At 34.4% G+C, this 27593-nt stretch overlaps 2 protein-coding genes across 6 annotated transcripts in view; one reads left to right on the top strand and one right to left on the bottom strand.

Moving 5' to 3' along the window:
- The window catches only part of LOC139513729 (protein boule-like), a 28060-nt gene extending 26585 nt beyond the window's left edge, over positions 1-1475 (bottom strand). The window contains exon 1 of the mRNA XM_071302484.1: positions 1360-1475. Within this exon, the coding sequence (XP_071158585.1) occupies positions 1360-1362 (3 nt within the window). The 5' untranslated portion in view covers positions 1363-1475. The remainder of the gene's footprint in view (positions 1-1359) is intronic.
- A 458-nt stretch (positions 1476-1933) lies between these two features.
- Positions 1934-23566, top strand: LOC139513734 (uncharacterized). 5 transcript variants are annotated; one of them, XM_071302492.1, is made up of 4 exons: positions 1934-2033; positions 20218-20331; positions 20877-20948; positions 21576-21720. In XM_071302492.1, exons 1-4 carry the CDS (start codon positions 1949-1951, stop codon positions 21701-21703), a joined length of 399 nt encoding a protein of 132 aa, XP_071158593.1. In that variant the 5' UTR covers positions 1934-1948; the 3' UTR covers positions 21704-21720. The 5 variants fall into 5 exon arrangements, 3 of the variants coding, with proteins under 3 accessions (XP_071158593.1, XP_071158595.1, XP_071158594.1); XR_011662505.1 differs by lacking the exon at positions 1934-2033 and adding an exon at positions 2061-2159 and having other exon boundaries at positions 21576-23566; XM_071302494.1 differs by lacking the exon at positions 1934-2033 and adding an exon at positions 2689-2719.
- Positions 23567-27593: the final 4027 nt, after the last annotated feature.

Raw genomic sequence — 27593 nt, 5'->3', positions numbered from 1 at the left:
TAATTGCTTTGTTTTTTATTGGGTTCTTTTTGTATTTTTTTGTATTTTTATATATTGACATTTCTCCGCACAAACTACTAATGCCTCATGTTTGTCTTCTCAAAGTGAAGATACACTTACCGGGTGCACTTGAGTCATTTTCAACATAGTATTCATTGAATAATAATACATTGCTACTATTTCGTTGAGTGTATTTTCTGTGTTATATTATTTTATTTTATTATTTTCATAACACTTGTTACATATCTTTACTGTGTGTGTATTGCATATGTTATTGTTTATAATAATATTGTCTGTATCATATGCCCTCCTGGGGCCCTAATTTGGTAAATAAAATATTCTATTCTATTCTATTCATACCTGATCTCCTTAATTCAAAACAGTCACAAATATAACAGCCCAGTTTTTCCATAAGAGTAACATTTTCTTGGGTCAAGAGCCATAAAATTTAGAAGATTTATTTAAATTTATAAAATTACAACAATTGTTAGAAATGTCTTGATATGGTCAAAACATGTCCAAGAATTTTGTAATATTCCTACTTATTTTAAGTTATATCTCATTAAAAATAAATGGATCCTCTTTTTGATCTTATGATGACGTCCCTAAGTTAAATCTAATCAAAAATAAGTGGACCCCCTTTTTAGAAAAGTTCCAAAAATTCAATATTTTGAATTTCCCACCTTTGAAGTAATAAAGTTTTTCATTTTCTACAACAGCAAAATGACCCCTTGTCTGAGGGACAGGCCCTCGTAAAGTTGTTTAAGGGATATCCCTCATTTGAGAGGGGAGTTGAAGTTCTAGTCCAAATAATTATAACGTCTGGCAAGGCTATTTTATTGGGAAGGCGTCCCAGAAAAAAATAAAATAGGCTTGCCAGGCATAATTATTTGGACTAGGGGAGTTCCAAAGCTGTACAAGGCAACACAATTCTATAGTTGGTCCTAAATAGCCAATAAACCATGCCCTGGTGTACAGTAATATAATGGTTTGCTACTATATTCTAAATATAACTTTCAACCTGTATATATATTCTGTTATAAGCATTTGATCATAAAAATATGACAGAGAGCATGCACAGTAGTGTCATTTAGAAACCATGCAATAAATAATAACATCGGATATATAGACTATAACTTCTATGTCAGGAAATACGAGTTTCTTGTCGAGAAAAAACTCTCTGAGCATCCAGATTTTTGACACTCAACGATTACCATGTTAAAAAATAAACGACATTCCAATGTGTAAATCTTCATTTTCAAGGAAAATTACACTTTTTCTTGAATTAAAGTACCTCACCAATGGATTCTATAAATCACAAAATATATGAATCAAGGTTATTGATAAGTGAAATCTTACCATTTTCTGTGATCTTTTAACTTTTCCAAGTTGATTCTAAGTCAACAACAGCCGATGATCTGCAGCCGAATCTAATCAATGTGTGCAAGAAAAGTTTTTGGAATATTCCAAACTAAAAGAGGGGCGATGTGTCATTCAGAATATTTTAGTATGTCTAAAAATACGTAAAAACGTGAACTGTTGGACTTTGTAGGAATAATATGATAAACTTTATGCAATAATCATGATATTTGAATATCATTTTTATTTTTGAACCTCTATATTAACTAGTTTTGAAATAACAAAGCACCACCATCCCATCATAAATGGAATAATCTAATCCTAAGTGACGGATGATTTCGCGCCTGCTGAGCAGTTATCATTCCCCAAAATTGTCCAGGTGCCATGCAGTGAACTCCCCTGGCAATATCCATCCACTACATAGTCCACTCTTAAGGCGGTTTGAGTGAGCATATTAGGATGATTTAATTTAAATAAAATACTTTTACCAACCTACGTATTGTAGTTTTACTTTTTCTAATACACGAATGTTTCAAAAAGTTCCCATTTTAAAAAAGTTAAACAAATACTTTGTTTTTATAACAGTACCATGCAGAAGGGGGGTGGGGCTACACTAAAATGCCATGCCATTGTTCGCTGGCCAACACAATCATCTAGAGGAAGAGGACGACTTGGTATTCAACACATTAACCAATTTATTGTGTCCCAACTCTGATGTACTCAATATAAATATTCAAGTTGAGCTTAATCGAGTGGACCGATACAAGTTCCCAACCAAAACCGTATGTGTCGGTAAGTAAGTAAGTAAATTTTATTTAGAGTAGGTATATATCAGGGGCGGATTTAGGCGGGGGCGTGGCGGGCGTGCGTCCCCCCCCCTAAAATTTTCAAAGCATGGGTTGTCCGCACGTAATAAGTATCCGAAGAGACGACGAAAGCTAGCCTAATGTCGTTGCATTCAATCTGTTTTAACATTCAAACAAGTATTACTATATAAAACAGTAATTTAAGATCCTTTAACAGAATTATTTAACGTGATTACTAATCAACTGACCTATTGTTTATTTAAGTTCTATAAACTTGTTACACTTCAAAGGAAGGTGTCAAACGCGGTACGACAAAAATCATAGGCTTTCAGCAGTTAGAATAAAACAATTATTATTGTGACATTGTAGTTGCAGTTTTAATAAACAATTTCTTTGATAACCGAAGTTCAAAAACATCCCTACATCACTTTCCCACGAAGATGGTGGAAGTGCCCTACCCGCTATTTGGGTTATTTCATCATGGCACGACCAAGAAAGCAGTCTAAGTTAGATTCTTTCTAAAGGAGAGATAAAGATTATGGTTCAAGCGAGAGGTTAGTTTGTTAATTTGACTCATTATCATCTCTGTGACAATATATGATTCTCACTTGCAACATATAAATTTTGCCGAAGCATGCATAAACGGTCAAGGACCAAACCCGTAGGTACTACAGTATTACATGGGATCCCAAGAAAATAAGCACAATTTTTTAAGGATCTCATTTTGATTTTAGTGGTTAGCGGCCAATTTTTTTTTTACAGTATGTAAAAAGTCTAGCACGACCTCCGAAAATAGAACAAAAATAAAAACACGTACATGTATTATGAATTGACAAATAAACTGTACCAGTTATAATTTTCGTTTTCAAAATCTTATATTGGTCAGATGAGCTATCGTCATTTGCTTCGTCTCACTTTGCGTCTGTCGGTCCGCCTGTCTATCAGCCAACTCTTCACATTTCCTTCGTCTTTTTTTAAATTGAAGTTTGGCAGGGCTAGTGGTTATGTAGAGTTAAAGTAATTTTAAAGTTCACCGATTTAATTCCACATTATTGAAACCATGTACAGTTGGCTTAGACACATCCACTTTGTGCAAAACAAGAGATAATTATTTTTGTGGAAATCCTGTATCTCTGTAGGTCGCAACTACCGGCCGTGTAAGGGCTGTAAACGTTTAAAACTTGGATTTGTTGTATTCACGGCCGACACTCGGCTAACCGAGAGATTGGTCTGTTAATCTATATTGAGTATGCGGCTATATCGGCGGTTGGTCTGTTAATCGGGTTGGTTATACGTCTGTTAAGAGTAAAACTCACAATTTAATGTTAAACTCTGTTAAATATACAGATTTTCAGCATATTATGAGAACCACTTCAAAAAAAGAAAAGTGTCTGACAAAATGATATCTATCATAGAACATTTTCCACCAGTAAACAAAATGCATAGCCTGCGCAGTTTTAAGTAAAACGAAAAGGCGTCGCGCAAGTATGTGAATTTTATGCTTGTACGCATAGCAATATTTTGGATAAAAGGCTAAAAAACATTTTTAGATATGATTTAAAGGACACAAAATAGTACTTTGGTTCTAAAAAAATAATTGTCATTGATAAATATTTCATAATTGTTATATAAGTTGAGTAATACCACATTTTAATGAATATTAGGGGAATACAGTCTGTTAATGGGTTGGACAATTTCAATCGTGTCAGTTAAGAGTTATTTAGCTACGACAATCCCGGCGAGGGAAGAACCAAAAATTTGCGAAAGCAAATTTACAGATCTAACATTGTTGGGTTGATGTTTAGACGAGTTGTATATACATTATGTACACAGCCATGTATCACCATCATTGATGGCGATCCGATGGATACATCTGTTGTAGGGTTGTCACTGACTCAGACGTACTTATGAATATAATTATTTTCTGTGACTGTATCTTACATTAATTTGTAGGATCCTTTACTATAGATAATTTAGCTGATCTGTAACAATAACATCTTCATGCCTTCTATATCATGTACTGTAGTACGCCGCTAGATTAAAACTGACGTGGAAAGGTAACACATGCCCACCGAAAGCTCTTTTATTGAGAGCCCAGGTGGTCGTGTGGTCTAGCGGGACGGCTGCAGTGCAGGCGATTTGGTGTCACGATATCACAGTAGCATGGGTTCGAATCCCGGCGAGGGAAGAACCAAAAATTTGCGAAAGCAAATTTACAGATCTAACATTGTTGGGTTGATGTTTAGACGAGTTGTATATATATATATATATATTATAGTCTTACTAGCTTAAGTTTATATTTTCACATTGAAAAAAATGAGATGTACTTGTGACGAAAAAATTACAATACGGTGCAACAGTATCCTTATAGAAAGAGCACTTTTATTTTAATTTAATTTCTTTGCATTTCATTGAAGGGTGTGTCACTTCAATATAGCGTTATCTTGACTGATTGGCCGCTCGAATTCGCACGAATTTATTATTTACGCCAAGTTATTAATCAGCCTTTTTTTGTCTGTTCAAAGTCTGTAACATCTATGAATCTGTCATGTGTTGCAATGCAGCTGGTTAAATTCAATGCGTTTTCTTTGAAATACTAAGGCTTTTCTACCTCAGGAATAGATTACCTTATGCCGGCGTCACACACATTGTCGTATAGACCGGCGTGCACCAAACGTACAGAGAAAATTGACAAGTCGGTATACGTTAGTTGCACGCCATGTGAACGCTTAGCAATCGTTCAAAGCGCGTTGCATAAGTTTGAAGTACGTCGAAATACAAAGGTAAAATTGAGAAAGGAAATGGGGAATGTGTCAAAACAACCCGACCATAGAGCAGGCAACAGACAAAGGCCACCAATGTGTCTTCAATGTAGAGAGAAACTCCCGCACCCGTAGGCGTCCTTCAGATGGCCCCTTAAAAAATATGTATACTAGATCAGTTATAACGTCATAATACACTCCGAATTATACACAAGACACTAATATTAAAAATTATATAAGACTAACAAAGACCAGAGGCTCCTGACTTGGGACAGGCGCAAAATTGCCGCGGGGATAAACATGTTTATGAGATATCAACCCTCCTCCTATACCTCTAGCCAATGAAGGAAAGTAAATACGCTTGATGAACGCTATCTACAACCCGAGGAAATTTTTATGCAGCATACAACATACGGCAACATACGTTTCTTGAACGCCGGATAAACGCTTAAGTACGCTTCTAGTACGCCCAATACACGCCTAAAGCTCGTTTTGCACACGTTACAAATATGATTGACAGGTTAAATGCATCCAAAATTACTAGCGTATTGGCAGCGTAAATGATTTTGAACACGCCGGAGTTATACGCTGATGTGTGACTCCGGTATTAGTTGTGTTTCCTCAATGCTTTTCAACTTCGTATTTTATTTGGCCTTTTAAACATTTTTTTCGAGCGTCACTGATGAGTTTTTCGTACACGAAACGCGTGTCTGGCGTAAATATAAAATTTTAATCCTGGTATCTATAAGGAGTTTATTTCAGGTATGTATTGTCTTTTGTACCAAGTCATCATTCTCATTTTCTGCCGCCTTAGGAAATGTCTGTACCAAGTACGGAATGATCGTTGTCTTCTAATCGTTGGTAAGGCGTGGTTTTAAACAAGAAATTGACATTAGTAAGATTTTTTTATATTTGTGTTGGGTGCTGATTTAATGTGTAACAAAAAGAAAAAATCATATTCCTGGAAATCACAATAAATGCATAATATTAATTTTATTTTTCGAGTAATGATGTATTCCTATGATATCGTAAGTCATTTAGCCGACTCGCAGTCCGCAAACGTGCTTGTTTTTCTATTGAGTGACCTTCACGGTGGTGTAGAGAAAGGTTGATGTTGAAAGGCTTGTCTATGTTTGTTTGCATTATAAACATATTTCAGTTCATTTGATAAAAAAAAAATCAAAAGTGAAAACTAAATTATGCACATGGTCTTATAGTCTAATATTAAACGTTTAATTTGAGTTTTCCGCGATGTATGATCACTACAAAGTAACTACCAATCGATTTATCAGTACTTTAGGAAAACGTGTGGGAACTTAATGTGATGATACAATGCATGTAATATCAGATGCATTAATGGCAACAAATCACCATAGTTTATTGTAGATTAAGATCAAGTAGCAACTTGAAGTGATTAGATCACACTTGATTTTAAATAATGACTTAAAAATTAAATTATACTTGTAATGTCATTCATAACTCTTAACAGACCAATTAACAGACCGGGTTTTATACATCCGACCCATTAACAGACCACATTTTTATCAAAAATTGATTTATGTCACCAAAATACAGTTTTTCGTGTAGATTTTTCACATATTGATGTTAATATGGTAAACAAACATAATGCCTGTCTTTTTCCGATGTTCAAAATATTGCATGCAAGTAAACTCAACCAACTTGTCATTTTTGTGTACATTGTGTGTGTGTAAAATGTGTATAAATTTACCGATGAGTAACTCGCCTTTTAATTTTATAGATCGTTTATTGAAGCTAGAAAAAAAATAATTACACCACTGGATTCAGTACTCCAAATCGTTTTGTCAGACATGAATAGTTTTTATGATATAAATATAATTAAAAAGTTATACAATGAAACATATTGACCTTGCAATGATTTTCTCGATTACACCTGATTAACAGACTTTAGCCAACCCGATTAACAGACCAACCGCCGATATAGCCGCATACTCAATATAGATTAACCGACCAATCTCTCGGTTAGCCGAGTGTCGGCCGTGGTATTGCCAATGAGACAACTATCCACAAAAGACCAAATGACACAGAAATTAAAAACTATAGTATATGTCACCATACGGCCTTCAACAATGAGAAAAGCCAAATCTTGCAAGGTTTAGTGTAGATTTTACCTAATATTACTAAATATACTGAGCCAAAAAAGTTTATCAACACTTTTTTTTCGAAATTTTTTTTATTAAACATCATTGATATAATTAATCTTTAGTTTTATCTGTAATTTTAAACAATCGTACTTTTTTCCAGGTGATTGATCTCGCGCCATTTCAGCTTTGCACGTGTAATTGATGTTTTACCTTCTGTACCTGTACTTTTAAAACGAAATTTAAATTGTGTTTGCACTAACGTTCAGAAACCCGCAACTGGTAAGAAAAACACATAAAAATTTGAAAAAATTGCATGGGGCGTCAACCAAGCCTCTCCGAAAATGACCGTCAGATGGCTCTTGGAATGGTTGATGCCGGCATGAGTGTTACTGACGTCGTGGATCGATTTAATGTGCATAAGTCAACAGTTTAGGGACTAAAAAACAGATATCAACAAATTGCAACAACACAGGATAGGTCGATATGTCGTAGACCGAAAACAACCATCGTCAAGGGAGGAGCGCTGCCTTCGCTTTACGTCAACATGTGACAATGTGTTTCTGGCCACAAGAGTAGTGCATTGACTAAGTGTGCCTTGTGTGCCTGCCAATCCTTCATTGATGCACTTAGAGCATGGCCGAGAAATTGTTTTTGAATATCAGTATACTCATTACCGGTTTTTGACCCTCCCGCGCTCCATACAAAAAAAAATATCCTAATGAATATGAGTGTTAAACATTCATGTTGCTTCTGACATGTCAAAATTCCATTTTTTTTTTATTAAAATTATATGTTGTTATGATTTTGTAATAAAATAAAATTTTATATTTTTTGTTGCTAAACTTTTTTGGCTCAGTATAGATGAGTTTACAAGTGCTGATGTCATGATTGTAGATTGGTTTGCAAAGGATCACACCATCAAGGTATGCTAGTAGATGGTGGAAGACAATGCGTTTGTGTCTCCCTGTGTTTCCTGGCATCTGTCACCCACGAACCATCTACTCCATCTGACGTTGATCATATCCTTCAACTTGGTACAGATCTATACCACTCAATATCCACACATAGGGGTTATATGCTTATAAATGAAATACCTACACTGTAAATAAAAGTGTTAAGAATCTGAACACTTTTTGAACGCCCTTTTGTAACACTTCTGGAACGCGTAACGATGTTCTCAATATTAACATTGGTGTTCCAGTTTTTAACATTATGTGTACATCTTTCGAACGCTATGTGTGTTATTTTTGAACGGATAGTGTGTACTCCTTGAACACCTAGTGTTTGAATCTGGAACGCGTAACAGTGTTCTAGATATTAACTTTCGTGTTCCAGTTTTTAACATCATGTGTGCATCTTTCGAACGCTATGTGTTATTCTTGAACGGATAGCGTGTACTTCTTGAACGCCTAGTGTTTGAATCTGGAACATGTCCTTGTGAGCAAAATTGTATGCCGTTACGCGTTCTAAGCCTTGTAACACTTCTGGAACGCTCGGACTGTGTTCCAGAAATATGTGTTAATATCCAGAACACATAGTGTATATTACTGGAACACAATTTTACATGTTCCAGAAAAAGTGTTATATTCTCTGAAACATTATTGTGGTCTTGTAAAACAAATATTTTAATTGATTAAAAACGTCTTTAATTGATTAAAAAAGGCAACATTTAAAAAAAAAAAGTACAATAAAATGTGAAATATTGAAGCAACTTTAAAATGACAAGTTAGACAAGTTAGAAATATAACATTTGTAATTTGCAAAATGTGTCCAAATATTTACTCATAAACAAAATGTTCGTCATATATTTAAAATTATTATGTTACAACAAAGTCAAGTGTCTTATGTTTAACTCATCGTTTGCAACTTCCTAAGTCAAGAACTGTTCTGAATTTCTTTACAAAATACTGATGCCACTGACTCTTTTATCACCAAAATGTTCCATAATCCACTGGCTGCATAGCACTCAGATAGTCAATATCAAACATAAAATACCCTGTGTATATGAAGCTAGTAGTCGAGTCGGTGTTCATGTAACACTGCTTCCTTGGACACTTTTAAACATGATTTGAGTCATTTACAACTGATTTTGAGCTTCCATTTTTAGAGGATTCGTCTCCTTGGGTTATAATTATTCTTTAACCTTGTTATCCATCAACCGTAAGTTCTAAAATGTGAAATATGAAGTGTATGAGTAAACAAATTATTCATCATGTCGACATTCCTTAAGAATGTTAGAAAATCTTATTTCGTTTTTGTAATTCCATTATACTTGTCAGCATTATAAGATAAGATGCATTTGCCAATGAGTGGTAATTGAGTGGTCAAATGTGCTCTCGTGTTCTATATCTTTTTAAAAAAATGATAGAAAGTGTCCAGCAAGTGCTATTATGTTTTTAGGCAAAACTTTATCGTCAACTTAGACTTGTCACTAAATTAACTGCTAACATTTCAAGAAACTAATTACCATTTGGCTTTATTTTGAAAGATATTTAGTAATTTTTTCACTTATGATCTGTATACGGATAATTGACGGATGATGAAATTGCATCAAATTTAGCTCAAATAGCTTTCTGATTAATGTAAACAAGTGAATGGTGCACATTTTATTGATAAATCTGCAATAACAACCAGTGGCGTAGCTTGCATGTATGCTCAGATGCTCAAGCATCCACATCATTTTCACAAAAAAAAATAGCAGCAGTTTTTTATTACTACCACTGGGTCGATGCCTCTGCTGGTGGACTATTAGTCCTCGAGGGTATCACCAGCCCAGTAGCCAGTTCTTCGGTACTGGCATGAAAATACGGATTTTTTTGTGTTATTAAAATTTGCTGTTACAAAATATTAGAAATTATTTTAAATTAAGGAATGTATCTCCCTCATGCAAAGCTCTGATTCCTTTCACGGATTCGGCTATACTTTTTGGACCTTTTGAATTATAGCTCTTCATCTTTTATATAAGCTTTGGATTTCAAATATTTTGGCCACGAGCATCACTGAAGAGACATGTATTGTCGAAATGCGCATCTGGTGCAAGAAAATTGGTACCGTTAATTTTATTAACTCGGAAGTATCCAAATTTCACAAGGCTGAGGATATGAGGATAACGTCCAGTCATTTACGAAGCAGTATGCCTGGTCTTTCATTTGATAATTTAGTTTATGTAAACAAGATAGCCACAGAATAGTGTTTCAAGTTAACTTTTGTTCGTAAAAAGAAGTCTACGTAATCGGCTAATGCAAGCGGAGTGGACTGATACGCAGACCCGTGGACATGTTTCATCTGAAATTGAACCTAGTGGAGTGATGGCTTCTCATTTGACTATAGCAACTAACAACTAAAACACCATATCCTGATATTGTTTCTTGCGACATGGTAAACGACGTGATAAAAAAAAATCAATTTGTAATAGATCGTGATAAGTCCTGGGCTTATGAATTCCCTTTTCTATCTAGGTTCAAATACTAATTATATTTTCAATCAGTAAAGAACAAAGATCCAATGTTCCCCGCCATGCACATTAGATGTCATATTTTATCTATCAAAGGGCAAGGAACAAGGGAATAACTAAAAAAGCACTTTTTTGTTCTTTTTCTTTTTTCTTTTCAATATCTTAAGAGAAATAAAAGCTTCGCAGCAAATGAAATGGGATTTCCATTACAATTTATATTTCAAAGGGTCATAACTAGTTAAAAATATTTGATTACGACTTATTTTCCAAATTGTTAAAGACATTGCTTATGATAGGAGTTTCACTTAATCTGACAAGAATTGTACACATGAGAGTGCTAACAAGACCGGACGATTGGACGCCCGGAATCTTTATGTCTCCTGCAACACGTTTAGCTCAGTATAAATAAAAAATCAACAACTCAAGGTTGTAGACTCAAATTCCTGGTAACAGAAATCACTTTAGTTCCTATATTCCGAAGTTTCTAAATTATACAGAAGTGCCGCTGTAATGGGGTCCGTTTTTGATATGTCAAATATAAGATTGGGTGGGAAACTTTACATCAAATATTTATGAATTGAATGATGGTAGTTTCGAGGAAACAATAAAATTTAGTTAAAAATATAAATATATGAATTGGTGGATATTTTGAATTTAAACAAAAATCTAACTAGTGTCGGATTCTGGGGGAAGTACATGTGCTTAAATAAAAATAATTTTCTGCATAAGAAGCTCCAAAATTTGTTTCGCCTCGCACCGCTCGGCGAAACATCCACATCATTTCAACCCTGGCTACGCCACTGACAACACTTGTAAGAAGTCAATGGACATGCACTCCTATTCAAAATTCTTAAACTTACATATAGTACTTTTATGGTGCAGGATAAGTAGTCATCTCTTGAACTGCAACATGTTCTCTTTATTCTCGAGGTATGCACGAACAATTACCCTTAAGTACAGTATAGTTGGGTGTGTACCCTATAAAAGTAACATAGGAATACATTACAATACATGAATGCAGTGCACAAGGGTGGACATTTGCTAAAATGAATTACTAATTACAAAGCTATTATAAATAACATATACATGAGAAATTTAAAATTAGTGTTGCAGTATGCCTTTTTTTACAAACTTCTGTCTTGACATTGCAATGTCATGACAGTTTTTGCATTTGTGAACAAATCTTTATGCATTGGTTTTATTTAATTAAAAAAATGTACATCCTCAAAAGTGTAGATGATCGTTTGATCTTCTTAATGCTTTCTATACACAATGTTTGAGTCGTGTTAGGAATACATGGCGTTCGGAGAACACGATTAGCTTGAACGCATCATGTTCGAGACCAGAACACATTTACGATAGCAACGATAGCATTTTTAAAACATTTACGTATAAATTTACAGAGGTTAATTTTTTTTTTTAAACATGATAATTTGAATGTAATCTCTCAAAGAACCGCTAATCGAATTATGACAGCACAGTTAAGTGGAAGTGGAGGGGGCAGTTTTATGTTCGAACAAAACGTTCTTCCATTTATACTTCAGTGTGTCCTGTCCAAGTAGACATTTGTTGATTTCATGACTAAAAAAAATATTTTTTATGTTCGTCATGTGTAGATAAATATAGATAAACATACCTATTGTATCAAGTTTTGTTGTTAATTTTCTTCAGTGAAGCTTCTTCAATCACGATCAAAAACCAAACTTCCGGTACATTAATACGTCACGCGCTGTTATGTACGCGGATATGTTTGGAACACATGGCGTTCAGGGAAAATGGTAAATTTGAACGCATCATGTTCGACACCAGAACGCTTTTACAAGAGCAACGTTTTCATGAGCATTTACGCATTTACATTGTTAAAAAAATACCTTAAGAACTTAAGTCGTTTAGAAAAAGATTCATATTAAAAATCAATCATTTGCACGCTTATAAATACGCTCTTGTAAAATGTTTCATTTTTTTTTTACCAAACTATAATTTGCTTATATGCCGATACAGCTAAAATACATTTATCGTCAAATCATAGTACGAATCACCCTTATTCATCGTCTGTTTGACTCTGAAATGATAAATTTTTTTTTCACTCCCCATTACAATATAAGAACATTTTTAGTGTTCAATTTAGAACACTTGTCTTGAATATGTGCGTTAAAAGACTGAACACAATGTGTTATATTCTTTAACGCTAGCGTTCAATGTGGAACACTAATGTTAATAACTGAACATATTGTGTTTAAAATTGGAACGCGTCCAGACGCGTCAGGCGTCTGCAATATTTGCAGTGTAGTACCGTTAATCTTGCGGGAAGAAGTTTACTCTTTCGTGTTATAGAGTCGAGAGGCGGATCAACAGCTCATGCAGTAGAACACTTGGACGCCTTGTGTTTTAGTATCAAAGGAGCACTTAAGCGCTGCTATGAGGAATCAGATATGTGTTTTATGACAGTTGGGAACTATCCAAGTTGTACAATTAGTACAAAAAAGACAGCTGATCAGATGTACTTGGTAATGGACTCGCATAGCAGAGATGAATCTGGAAAATCGGTCCGAGATGGGAAAGCAGTTGTACTTAGATTTCGTTCCTTAGATCAGCTTGTTACTTATATCAGAGAAATGTGTGAATCGCTGTCTTCGTCAGATATGCCATTCGAGGCATGTTATCCACTAGATACTGTTCACTCACCGATTGCACCATGTGAAGACGTTCAAGATCCTTCGGTTAAAGCTGGAGTAGATTCACAAGTGAATGAAAATGCAACAACAAGCAGTGAACAAAGTACACCTGTGACTCAATGTCAGCAAAATGCAAGTGATCATAGTGACCATGAAGGGAACGACGACGTTCCCGTTGATGATATAAATACACAATCTCAATTGAGTAGTACTGCTTCTATTTTATGTGATATATATGACTATGATCATGATGCTCCAGATGACATGAAATACCGTTTATACTGCCAGAGAGAACCACATATTTCCTTCAAGTTCCCGTCCAAAACTTACACGGATAAAAGAAGGAAATCTGGAAATTTCAAAAGATAATGTGTGCGGGAATGGTTCTCCGTTTTTAATTTTATATCATATTCTGTTTCTCAAGATGGTCTATATTGTTTGGACTGTCGTTTGTTTCCGGATTCATCGCATCGACGACCCATCAAATTAATACGAGAACCCTACAGAGATTGTAAACACGCAAAAGAAGACATGAAAATGCACACTACAACAGACTATCATCAGTCATCGATGGCAAAACTTGAGGCTTTTCGTACTACACATCTTGAGCCTTCATCAAGAATTGATGCAACACTAACTTCTGGAAATCAAGAAATTATTCAGCGAAACCGTCAGATACTCATGTCCATAATCAGGTCATTGGAATTCTGTGAACGACAAGGTATTGCCCTGCGTGGCCACAGGGATGACGATACTGATAAGGGAAGCAGTACTAACAAGGGAAATTTCAAAGAATTGCTTAATTTCAGAGTGGACCACCGTTTACCACTACTGTAGTTCACATGATTTGAACTTAGTACTATGCAAAAGCAGCAAAGAAAAAGAAATCCATATTATGCTGGATGCGTTAAAACAGTTAGGGATATTTTTCCGATACTCGATGATGTCGACGTCTAGAAAAGTGTATTACTGATGTAAACAACACCAGGGAAGAAGATTCAAAAATCAAAAGTGCCAAGTTTAAAATCTTTTGTGAAACAAGATGGGTAGAGAAGTTTACTACAATACAAGTTTTTAACGCAATGTATCAACCCGTTATTGATTGTCTATCAGCAATCGGTACAGAAAGAGGATGGGATACCAAAGCCGTTACAGAGTCACAGGGACTTCTAAAGCGTATTACAAATGCAACCTTTATTGTATGTTTCCAAACTGCCATGTACTATTACGGTTATTTGAATGGTTTGAGTAGGAAATTGCAAGGCACTGCATTAGACTTACTTCAAGGTTACTGAATGGTAGATAACATTAAGAGTGTGTTGATATCGGCAAGAGGAAATGATGCAGAGTATGATAATGTTTATCAAAAAGCTGAACAGATGGCTGAGGTAGCAGACACCGAACTTGTTATACTCGCCACTGTGGTAGACAGACTCAGCGAAGTAACGTCCCGGGAGATACTCCACAAGTTTACTTTAAAAGGGCCGTATATTTACCATATATTGATGCTTTGATCCAAGAGTACAGTAGTCGTTTTAATAGTCTATCTCAGAAGGCAGTTAAAGCGATGGCTTTGATACCGGCTCATTTAGAACAAACCAACAGAGACGCTTAAATTGACGATCTTTTGGAGGTTTACAAAGATGATTTGCCGATGGCTTCAAGCTTTCAACAAGAGTATAATTTATGGCAAAGGCAATGGTCTTCACAGACGGATAACCCCAATAACATCAAAGACACTCTTGTTGACAGCAGAGTATGCCCATTGTTGTTCCCGAACATTACAAAGGTCTTGAATTTGCTATTGCTTACGTCCGTTACAGCTAGTTCAGTAGAGAGAGCAAACTCTTCACTTCGATTCGTAAAGAATTCCTTCAGAAGTTCTATGAGTGAGGATCGGTTTAATGCCTTAGTTCTGCAAGGATATTGACATTGACATCCACGCTGTTCTGGACATGTTTGCTAGGAAATATCCTAGACGAATGTTACTATTAAATCCATTGGCTTAATAAAACTTGAATCATTCAATGGATATATATATGAACCTATATACGCAATATGAAATCCCTTAGACCTTAAAGAAATTAGTTAGGGTTGTTAGTAGCTTGTTGATTTTACAATTTTTAAGGATACCTTGTCATCAAACCTCAAATGTTCTTCGCAGAAACAGAGACATATTGCTTTACCTCTGTCCCTCCATCGGTCAGTCAGTCACTTGATATTTGGTTCGGTATTGAAATTTTTAAGTTAACCGATTTCATTTGACAATATTGTCTGTATGCGTGCATATACGACGTCCCTACTTCATTTTCCACCGAATATATTCGATTAAATTATAGTAATGTAGCACCAGTTTTCCCAGCAACCATTGACATAAAATTCGTTTATTTTTTTTTTATATGGAGAATCAGTTAGCACCAGTTTTCCCAGCAACCATTGACATAAAATTCGTTTAATTTTTTTATATGGAGAATCAGTTTGTGTACTCAGAATTGTTTCTATTCTACTTTTGTTCAGTCCCGTTTTCTGGTAAATATATAGAGGTAGTCAATGAACAGAAACTGATAGATTTTTTTGTTAATTATGGTTAATGTAGATTGTAATTTGAATTATGCGGTTTTAGATTGAAACTTTAATTTCTCGCTCATTTTACCACAAATGTTTCTCGCCACACTTCCCTTGGCAAGACATCTATCTACATTGCACCCACTCTAGAAGAATATTTCAATAACTGATTATTTTAACCTCAAAAAAATTATCTGATAAATCTGCTTCATATTTAGACCTTTTTCTCGAAATGACTACTGATGGTAGGTTGAATACCCAAAATTTATGACAAACGCGATGATTTTAATTTTCCTATAGTCAACTTTCCATTTCTGTGTAGCAACATCCCAGCGGCACCAGCATATGGAGCATATGTGTCTCAATTGATACGTTACTCTAGAGCTAGCTCACAGTACGTTGATTTTGTTGAACGAGGAATACTGCTTTCTCAAAAGTTGCTAAGACAGGGATATGAATCAATCAAATTAAGGTCATCACTCAAGAAATTTTACGGTCGCCATCATGAGCTAATTGGCCATCATGACAAAAGTGTGTCCGAAATCATATCTGAGATTCTTCCTCAGTCATAATAACCTTCCATCATTACCGAACTGAACAAAGAAATAACACGACGGGTGCCGTATACGGTGCAGGAAATTCTTACCCTTCCGGAGTACCTGATTTCACTCCCGGTTTTTTTATTGGAGTTCGTGTTGTTTCTTATTTATGATTTATAACTGTTGATGTAAATGTCCTTTGGTTTTGTGAGTCTTTGTTTACTCCTTGGTTTTGATTGTTCTTGTCTTAAAACCGATAAATCTGATTTTTACTGAGAAGATGGCAATTGGTTATCGTTAAATATCATGGTAGGACATTTGTGTAAATCATACGAGGAAAATCGTTAAAAGTTGTTGTTTTTATCCTGAAACTTGAATATGAAGACTTAAAATCTACAACTCGTAAAACTAGCGAGAGGTGTTTGGTAAAGCAGAGCACTGAACACGTCTGTTTCTGCTTGCTGGAAATAGATTATGGTTCGGTTCATACCGCGTGTAATACATTATTTAGAACAAACAATTTTCAAAAAAGCTTTTGAAACTTAACTAACCACGATCGTTTTTCTTCGCTTCAAAACCACCATACCGTGTCAAACATAGCCGACACCCCTCATGTGGTGTTCTGCACGGTGCTATACATAATACATAACAGATTCTCGGCAGATAAAAAAAAGGAAAACTGGCCCGTGAACAGTATTCGTTGTATCATTATGGACCAAGCATCAGACTGGACTATATGAAAGGAAATAAAGAAATAAAATTGCATAATTTACTGTTAATTCTGAACTTTATTTTTTTCTTTCTTCTGTCAAATGAATTAGGCCAAATAAATTGTTTCAGGTATCTCTCTACCCTCAGAGAGTTTCACATTACACATATTTGACATACTCGGCTATAAAAGGTTCCCAAACGACAAATAAGCAAGGGTTGCATTAATTACCGAGTTTATGAGCTTTGGTCCTTGCTTGAAAGTTAATGCAACATAAGAACAAACTCTCAAAATTAATATACCCTAAAAAGTATTAATTCAAGTCAAAATCAAGAATATATTTATAGTAAAACATCACATTAACGCAACTTGATGTACATATCTAAACATAAAAAATGTAAGTACTAATATATAGTACATGTGCATTATATGTTTTATACATGGTTATCAATAATTTTAAGTGTCTGCTTAACAAATCGATTTTCCTGTCAATTTCACCTCTAATCTCATGCAGGATGTTATGCCCGGATATTTGTCACAATCAGTAATAATTATATCCAGAGATAACTGCATCTGTGTATGGACTAAACCTTCACTATGTATTTCACAATGCATATTTTGTTGCATATTGTTTTATTTATTCATTTCGTGCATGCCAAACCAGGAAAACGTAAGTGGACTTTTATATCTAAAAATAAGTAATATGATTGTCAATGAGACAACTCTCCAAATGGCACAGAAATATAAGTCACCATACGGCCTTCAACAACGAGAAAAGCCCATACACAATTTCAGCTATAAAAAGCACCGAAATGACAATTCAGACGAGATAACTAGCAGCCTAGTTGTGTGTACAAATGATTAACGAAAAACAAAAAACAAAGATGTAAAACATCAACAAACGACAACCTCTGAATTACAGGCTCCTGACTTTGAACAGGTGCATACAGACTGTGAAGACACAACACATCCTATTATTCGGGACAGTGGTGTAACAGTATACAACAAAAGTACAAACTATAAAATTCAGTTGAAAATGAGGATATGCTATTCAATTTGAAATAAGTTTTCTACATGTACAACCAAACTTCAAAACCAATTCCTTATATTTATTGAATGATTTAGTAAAGGTTTTAAGAAATTTGTGGTAACGAAATCCCTGACTTAATAAATAATTAATTTACCATGCAGTAATACATAGAGCAGGTTCATTGATATCCAAAACGTCACAACAGACACGGGGAAAAGCGATCGAGTTGTGATATATAAATACCGTAAGATAATGCCAATGGAACATCCCCGTCCAAAAAAGGAACAACAGGGAACGAAAAATCTTATCCTTCTGTCATAATTTTTAGTGTACAGTTTTCTCGTGTAAAACTGATTTTTTTTTTAATCTAGGGAAAGGACCGTTGTTATAATTTATATTTGGTTTATTTAAAGTACGTTCCTTTGGGCTAAGTTCGGCAGTTTATTTAGAAAGTTCTTGATAATTTAACGAAAATATAACATCAAGAAAACGGTAAGTATATTGTTGAATTTATCAATTATATGCAACTAAGACGGGTCTTTGACAAGTTTAGACATAAAGTAAACTATGATTCATATAAGTTGATGAAAGCTTTACCTCTTTTTATATACGTGTGAAGGAAAAAAGATCAATTTAATTTATACGAAGAGTCTTGGTTAGATCTGGAAGTTGATTATGTTTCTAAAATGAAAGATATTATTTCGGATACTGAGCGTAGAATTAAGGAGTTTGGGGGAAAAGTTGTATTCACAACTATTACAACGTCTAGTTTCCGGGATTGGAATAGCCATAGGCTTAGGATAAATAAAACAAAATATCTATTGTATGAGGAGGAATATCCAAAAATGCAAGAAAAGTTACACGAGATCTTGCGGGAAATAAATAAGTTCATAACTGAGCTTAATTGTAGAAACAATATGATCACTCCTTTCCTTCACACGTATGTACACGAGAAAAAGGGTGATAAGATAAAATATATCTTTTCCAAGCTAGTGGATGGTGTACATCCCTCGGAGGATCTTGGTTGTAAATGGTTTCAGTATATGGAGCAATCTAATTAAAAACCGATCTCTCATGCTCCCGTTTTCTGATATGTCCCACGCGACATATCAGAAAACGGGAGCATGAGAGATCGGTTTTTAATTAGATTGTATATGGAGAGAATCATTTCGGAAAATGAAACAAAATTGTCTGGTACCACTGTGAAATGATCCTTGTTGGGTTACTGTCTTTTGTGTTCATGTATACATTACATATTTATATAATATATTGCGTTATTTCATTTTTATTTTTCGTAGATACTATTTTAGAGTTTTGATACAAGGATAAGATCTATATGTGTCATGCTATGAATTTCCACCATTCTACCTTGGTAGAGTTGCACTTGCAGCCTATCTTTGGTATGATGGAATTTCACATGAATATTTTTTTTTACTTGTCCTTTTTCCTAAATTCGGGATCATATGATTTCGTTTTGTTCATTTTGTTCGTGTGTGTGTGTGTAAAGAATTTGTCATTGCTATGTATTATGGCAGATAATTTTACTTACTATTATATTTTCCTTTTGAACTAGTCATGCTATGAGATAAAAATTTCGGGGACGAAATTTCCCCATGGGCCGAGAATGTGTCACCGTAGCTATTTATTAGGGTACAGTTATATACTAGTACTACACTATATGTTGTGTGTACTATATATTTACTACGTTCATTCATACATTCATTCATTCATTCATTCATTCATTCATTACGGACAGTTAGAAAAAGACTTTATTCTATATACTACTCTGCACGAAGTTATTATGCATGCAACATCGCCACTTTTTCTAGCACTATATATACGGTGAACTCGTACTAATGCGAGTTTCACACACTTTAGCACACACGCTACATAAGGGAGACCTAACTTTTCCCCTACTTTCAGGTAAGCACATTTTCTTTTAGGCCTTATCATATGCATGTACTTATATCCTATTCATAGTTCAATTTATAAGGAAACTTTAAGTTAACATTTGAAATGAATTATTATTATTATGTACTTTCAGTGTGAAATAAATGGTTTGCTACATGTTATTTAGTCACAATATTCAACGCCCTATTTAGAAAGACCAAGTGGCCATTTACCCTGTGACATTCAATTTTCAGAAAGTGTGGTTTGATCGGTTTATAGCATAAATGATATTTTTTCACGTTTAGCTGGTTGTGTGTATGAAGGCAAACACTATAAAGTTGGTGAAAAGATAAACGACTACGGAAATTATGGACTTCAGTGTGGAAAATGGGGAATAACAGCTTGGGAGAATTACCAAGGTATTTCTTTAAAACCTTTGCAAGATGGAAAAAGTAGTTTAAACATTAAATAATGTGGGTTTTTAAAACCTGTTTATGTGGCAGTCAAATGTAAAGTTAAGATATATGTACGTGCCTTGTTGGTATGTTTTATTATTTATCCTGCTTATGTGGAACAGTCAAAATAATAGAAAAAAGTACAAATAGAACAAAAAACTGACAAATAGGAGAAGATCTTATCATCGTCATAGCAGTCCTCTTTAACATGATATTGAGTAAAGATTTAAGATAGGTGTAAGGAGTTGTAGGTTCATCCTCCCCGAGGCAGGTGCCCTACGAAGAATACCATATGTAAGTTATTCTTAAAACGTATAAAGATAAAAGAAATAAGACTATGATATGTCTTATTCACTTACAAGTTCCTTGCATGTTTACCGGCTTTCAATTCGAAGTTTGTTGAATTTATATGTATAAACACATCTTTTTTATATCTATATGTATACATTCCCCATTTCCTTTCTCAATTTTATTAAGTTCGTTGAGACTTTTAAATCTTTCATTTTAAGACGAATCACATAACCAAAAGACAACTAAACTTTCAACATCATCAACAGAACCAACAACACACAAAGAAGAAGGTGAGGAACTTCAATATATTATACACAACAAAGGGGGTATAGGTCCAATGTTCACTGAATTTGTTTCCAATCACCACTGCGGGTATAAGGTTATCCTGCGAGACTATGCTCAATGTGTCTTCTGTTAACAAAGATTGAAATCGTTATTTTTTTAAGGTTTACTGAATAACATATACAAAAATATATGGTTGAGATGTTTTAAAATTCTTGCCTTTGGTACAAAGACATACAGCTTTTTTCAGTGTTTCATAAAAAAGAAGTTCATTGAAGAACATCTGTAAAGGAAGCAATTAAGACATGAGATTTATAACTTTTAACGTTTTAATAGACTATGCAACCAAAGTTTGTATTTCCTCCTCCATTTTTTTTTTGGGGGGGGGGGGGGGGGGTTGGGGGTGGGTTGGTTATCCCTATAGTAGTTTTAAATAAATCCAAATACTATCAAATTCTACAAGCAACAAAACAATGAAATATGGCAAATGTACAAACACCGCATATATGTTCTTCTCTTGGGACAGGTAAGCAAATAATAAGTGTCTTAATTAAGTTCTTCTTTGTGACAGGCTCAGCTGTCTTCCTGAAAATACCCAACATCTTTTTTTCCTTTAAATCACCATATATTTTTAGACATGTGTATATATGGAAACAAGTCATACAGAGTTGGATCTGTTATAAAAGACTATGGAACATATGGACTTGCATGTGGATACTGGGGTATCTATGCCTATGAAAGCAAGTATAACAGGTACACCTGATATGCTATTTACTTTTTTCTTGTAATTGCTACGTTAAACCTCCGAGATAGAGTTTTATAAAATACAAACCCTAACACAGAAATTGAGGCTATACTATAAAATCGAATGCAATTTCAGCACAATTGGCTGCATAATGATGGAGGTCAGACTTTTTATCAGTTTGTAAAAAGAAGTAGTCATAATTTTTCCATGTTACTCTATAAGTTTACAAAACAAATTTATGCAAATATCCAAAAAGAATTTGCATGACTTCCACATAGATTCATTGGGATCTCATGAGCGCTGCTGTTGGCTATTGGCTGTGTACTATAGTATAGTCCTATTAAAGTCACTAGTTTGCGACAATTGTAATCTTACGTAATGTTATGGACTTTAACCAGTTGTTTATGTTTTGATAACTAAGAAAGAAACATGACACACAATTATTGCAGCGCTATCTTCGTTGTTCTCCAGCTTGTTTTATATCTTAAACAGCAGATACTTGAACTAAAAATATCATTAGAAGTAGACATTTTCTACAGTGGGGGAAATAATACCAATTTCGTATGAAATAGGCGTAACAGTTTGAAAACAACAAAAGATCAAGAATGTTAATCGTCTGATGTAGATATATAGGATAGGATCGAAAGTTATTAGTTCAAATTGGTTTATGAGTCATTAAACATGTTAATTACGAAAATAACGCTTTAAAGACAAGATAACTGCGATCGTTTATTAAATTGTAGACAAATCATTTATTGACTATGCATGGAAATTCCCCCCAAAAATGCATTTTGAAATCTTATTTTTGTTGTCCGTAAAGTTACCCTTTTCATTAATTGTTTCTGGCATAGGTACCATTTATATAAATTAAAGAAAAGGTGTTGTATGATTGTGCATGTGCCATTATGAATATGACACCATATATAAGTATCCACTTAATGTACACATATATGTTAATAATTCAGCAGGGGCGGGTTTAGGCGGGGGCGTGTCGGGCATGCGCCCCTTAAAATTTGCAACGCATGGGTTGTCCTCGGCTTAATAGAGTATCTGAACAGACGAAGGTAAATTAATGTTGTCGCATTTAACATTCAAAGAAGTATAGATCAGTATATAAAACAGTAAGTTTAACAGAATCAACGTGATTACTAATAAATTAACCTACGGTTTATTTATAAGTTCTATAAATCATTACTTCAAAGAAAGGTGTCAAACTTGGTACTGCGTTTGGTGACAAATATTATAGGCTTTTAGCAGTTAAAGTAAAACAATTGTGACAGTGTAGTTGCGGATTTTATAAACAATTTCTTTGATACTCGAAGTTCAAAAACATTCCTACCTCACTTTCCCACGAAGTAGGTAAAAGTGCCCTACCCACGGTTGGGTTGGTTATTTTATCATTGCACGGACAAGAAAACTGTCCAGGTTATATTCTTTCTTAATGAAAGATAGAAATACTGGTTCAAGCGAAAGGTTTATTAGTTTATTAATTTGTATCATTATTTAATATCTTTATCAATACTGTAAACCAACGTATTTTCGCGGATCCTTTATTTTGCGTTTTGCCCTTTCTATCACACTTAGTGAAGATATAATTTCGCGATTTTCAAATTTACTTGATGTAACTAGATAAGCAAATATCCAAGTTTTACATATTGGCGACGATTTATATTCACGTTATGTTTCTACTCGCGAAAGTGGCGAAAATAAGTTGGTTTACAGTATATGTTTCTCATTTGCAACCTGTAAAGTTTGCCGAAGCATGCATTATAAACGGTCAAGGTACCACCCGTACTTCCGTATTACACAGGGTATCATGAAAATAAACATATCTTCGTAAAGTTCTCATTCTGATTAAAGTGGTTTACGGTAAAAAAAAAATAATGAATATAAAAAGTTTGGCACGACCTCCGCAAAACAATAAAAAAAAAAAAAAAAAAAAAGAATTATGAAAAGACATTTAAAAATTGCTGGCAAAAGTAGAACTTTTTGTTTTATTGTTCAGGATAGCTATTGTTGAGTCAATGAAAAGAAGCTCATAGATTTCGTGTTAATTAAGGAGATTGTAGATTGACAGTGGTGAATTAATGCGGTTTTAGCTTGACACTCTAATTTCTCGCTAATTTTACCACAAATATTTCTCGCCTCGTTTTGCTTGGCAAGATATATCTACATTGCACCCTCTCTATAAGAATATTTCAATAATTTTGATAATTATACCTGAAAATAATTTCGCCTCTCTCCGCTCGGCGATTATTAAACTTTGCCCCCCCCCCCCTAATCTAAAATCCTGGATCCGCCCCTGAATTGTATAGCAATATTTAATTTATTAACGCGATTGTTTACATGAATCGTATCTATAACATAAAAGACCCCCTCCCCCCATAAAGGTAGAGGGCAATTCATCATGCAAATTTTCCACTCACAGGGTTAAAATTTTTAACATTTGTCAAATTCTTCTGGAAATTGAACGAATCCGGATTATATACCGAAAAATAGTGTTTCACAATTTTACATATATGCATAATATATGAATAAAATCAAAATGTAGTTCTGCACCCCTTTGTATCGATGAACGAATTTAGTAGAGATTGTAAGTTATTTATGGAAACCAAATCCCTGGCTTAATTTACTTACTTGTCCTTAAAATCAAAAACGACTTTACAGTAGCAAATATTTGACGAAAAGATCAAACATAACTTGATAATGTATTATATAAATAAGGTAAGTACTAATGTATACTGACATGTTCTTAATTACAGACATGTAGATTATTTTTAACATGTTTAACTTTCAGAAATTATTTATTTATAAAATTTGAGCCGAAAACATGTGGGTGTTCTTGTCGTACTTACTACAAACAGTTACATATGTAAAGAATATATCATGAATAAACTGACATAAAGTAGCGTATAATAAATAATATGAATTATTGATTTATTTATTGATTGATAGTTTGGCGATCAACTTCAAAGGGCAATAACTTCATGTCAGTATTATTTCAATTGAGTTTTCTGTATATTCTAAAAGATGCAATTTTGAATAAGACAACGTAATCACATGAAAAAAATATGCTAAGAGTTAACATTAATTGCACGAAATGTCACACGTGCAAAAGGTTACCACTTGATATGAACTTCACTTAATGTCATGTGTTTATAAATTGTATAAATATGTTGGTTTTTCGTTTTAGTTAAAATTTGTCATTAAATGCACTTTTTTGCAAATTTTGAATACAGGAATCGCTGCTTTTGTTTCGAGAAAAATGTAGATATTTGACTTTGCATGAAAAACTAATTGTCCTGTTTTTTAAGTCAATAAAACACATATTTACATTCTATAGATGTAAGAAGATGTGATATGAGTGTCAATGGAACAACTTTCATCCAAGTCATAATTTATAAAAGTAAATCATTATGGGTCAAATATAAAAAAAAATAAAAATAAAAGAAGGTGTGGTATGATTGCTAATGAGAAAACTCTACGTATATAAAAGGTATGGTCTTCTTGAATCCTGAGCCTTGGCTTACACCGAACAGCAAGCTATAAAGGTTCCCAAAAAATACTATAGTTTGAATGGGTAACCAACAGTATTATATTTATCTTTACTTTATCAAAAGAAAGTTATAGCGTAATATTACATAAATATGAAGGAAGGTTAGTACGTGTTATTGTAAACTTGGCAGATATATAAGCTGAATCGTGTTTCAAACGTTCTGACTCACGAGAAACATTAGGCCGGAAGTCAATCTTGACAAAAGGACGTAACTTTCAAACCGAACTGTGTACACGACAGTCTCTTCTTACTCTTAAATTCTGCATACTAGTATTTAGCACAAAAACACTTTAGTATGCCTATTTTGAAGTCGCAGAAGTCACATCGTCGCGACAGCATTAAAACAAAAATCTGGACTGATGTTTTTACAAAATGTCACGCGGCAAGCGTTTCGCAATCTAATTACAATTCTGATCCATGATATCAACTCGCGTGCTCGTATATTATAGTCATACGAGTGTATCGAAACCAGAGAACTTTATCTCAATTAGATTGAAGTTCTATGTATACTTTGCCAATAGCAAATAAAGCTCTATGTTGGGAAAAGTAAATGAAATAGACAAATTAGGGGGTGTCTATATAAGAAACCACTGATACATGACTAGAGGTGTCTTGTACAGTCAGTGGGCCCCAACTTTTGAAAAATTGCTGGATCCGCCACTGGACATGATACCTGAGTATGACTTGTTTGTATCATTTCAGTTATTTGTTACTTTTATAAAGACCTAAAATCAAAAAAGATATGGTATGATTGCCTATGAGACAAATCTCCAGAAGAGACTAATGAAACAGAAATTAACAACTATAGGTCACCTTCAGCAAAACCCATACCGCATAGTCCGCTATGAAAGGCACCGAAATGATAAATTGTAAAAAAAAAATAAACGAGAAAACTAACGGCCTAATTTATGTACAAAATAATTTAGGTGAACAAAAATCAAATATGTTGCACAACAAAGAACGACAACCAGTGACTTAAATTGGGACAGGCACTTGTATACATACAAAATGCGGCGGGGTTAAACTCGTTTGAAGACGCAAACCCTCCCCTAACCTGGAACAGTGGTGTTACAGCACAGCATAAGAACAAACTATAAAAATCAGTTGAAAAAGGCTCACTTGTATTTTTGTCCATCTGATGAGTTAAGCCCTTTTCAACTGATTTTTATAGTTCGTTCTTATGTTGTACTGTTTTACCACTGTCCCAGGTTAGGGGAAGGGTTGGGATCCCGCTAACATGTTTAACCCCGCCACATTATTTATGTATGTGCCTGTCCCAAGTCAGGAGCCTGTAATTCAGTGGTTGTCGTTTGTTTCGTGTTACATATTTGTTTTTCGTTCATTTTTTTTTTACATAAATAAGGCCGTTAGTTTTCTCGTTTGAATTGTTTTACATTGTCTTATCGGGGCCTATTATAGCTGACTATGCGGTATGGGCTTTGCTCATTGTTGAAGGCCGTACGGTGACCTATAGTTGTTAATGTCTGTGTCATTTTGGTCTTTTGTGGATAGTTGTCTCATTGACAATCATACAACATCTTCTTTTTTATAATATCAACTCAGCAGATGGATACAAGTAGAAATACAGATAACAAAAACACGTTGGCGTGACCGGGTACTTGTTCATCCCAACAACAAAAGGACACTCAGTACATATCTGAGAGTACTGTCAGTTACTGACAGTCTGGGCTTGTTCAAAGCCAATAACAACTATAAATAATCATGCATCTAAGACTAAAATATTGAACTTATATCACACCTGATATGTTTTTCCAGAGCTAGTGATTTCTATCAGGATTGCTTGACGGTGCGGATTTCTTCTCGTCTTCATCACACAAATTAACGTGCATGGCAACTATAGTGGTTTCGTAACTGTCTGCATATCGAGCACCTATAGAAGTCCATTTCCGTTTGTTTTGTGTATGGTTGTCCCTAGGTATCTTATTTTTCTGTTTAGCACACATACCAATATACGATAACAAGTGACAAATGACTCCAATATTCTAAGAATAAATATATCAATGAATGGGTGACTTGTTTATAATTTCAGATATTAACTGGTAACTTTTGGGCAGTTTTAAAATATGGTTGAAAGGTGTGGCCAAGGAACATTCGATTCAACGACAATTTCTATTACATAGCGAACATTTGTATGTCCGTAGTCTTTTAAATGCTGTCTATATGCCTATTAACAGGACTCTTCTATTTCAAAACTACAATAAATCACTACAAATCATGCATTTCATTTTTTTGATTGCCTTGATGGAGTCGAAAATCGAGTATTCTGATTTCGGCGTCGGCGGCGGCGTCAACAATGTTTTATTGCGAGTTAATGTCAGTTTAATGACAACC

The sequence above is a fragment of the Mytilus edulis genome, chromosome 2 (assembly GCF_963676685.1).
Source record: "Mytilus edulis chromosome 2, xbMytEdul2.2, whole genome shotgun sequence".
NCBI classification, from domain to species: Eukaryota; Metazoa; Mollusca; class Bivalvia; order Mytilida; family Mytilidae; genus Mytilus; species Mytilus edulis.
The sequence above is the reverse complement of the archived record's forward strand: the minus strand, read 5'-3'. Positions and strand labels throughout refer to the sequence as shown.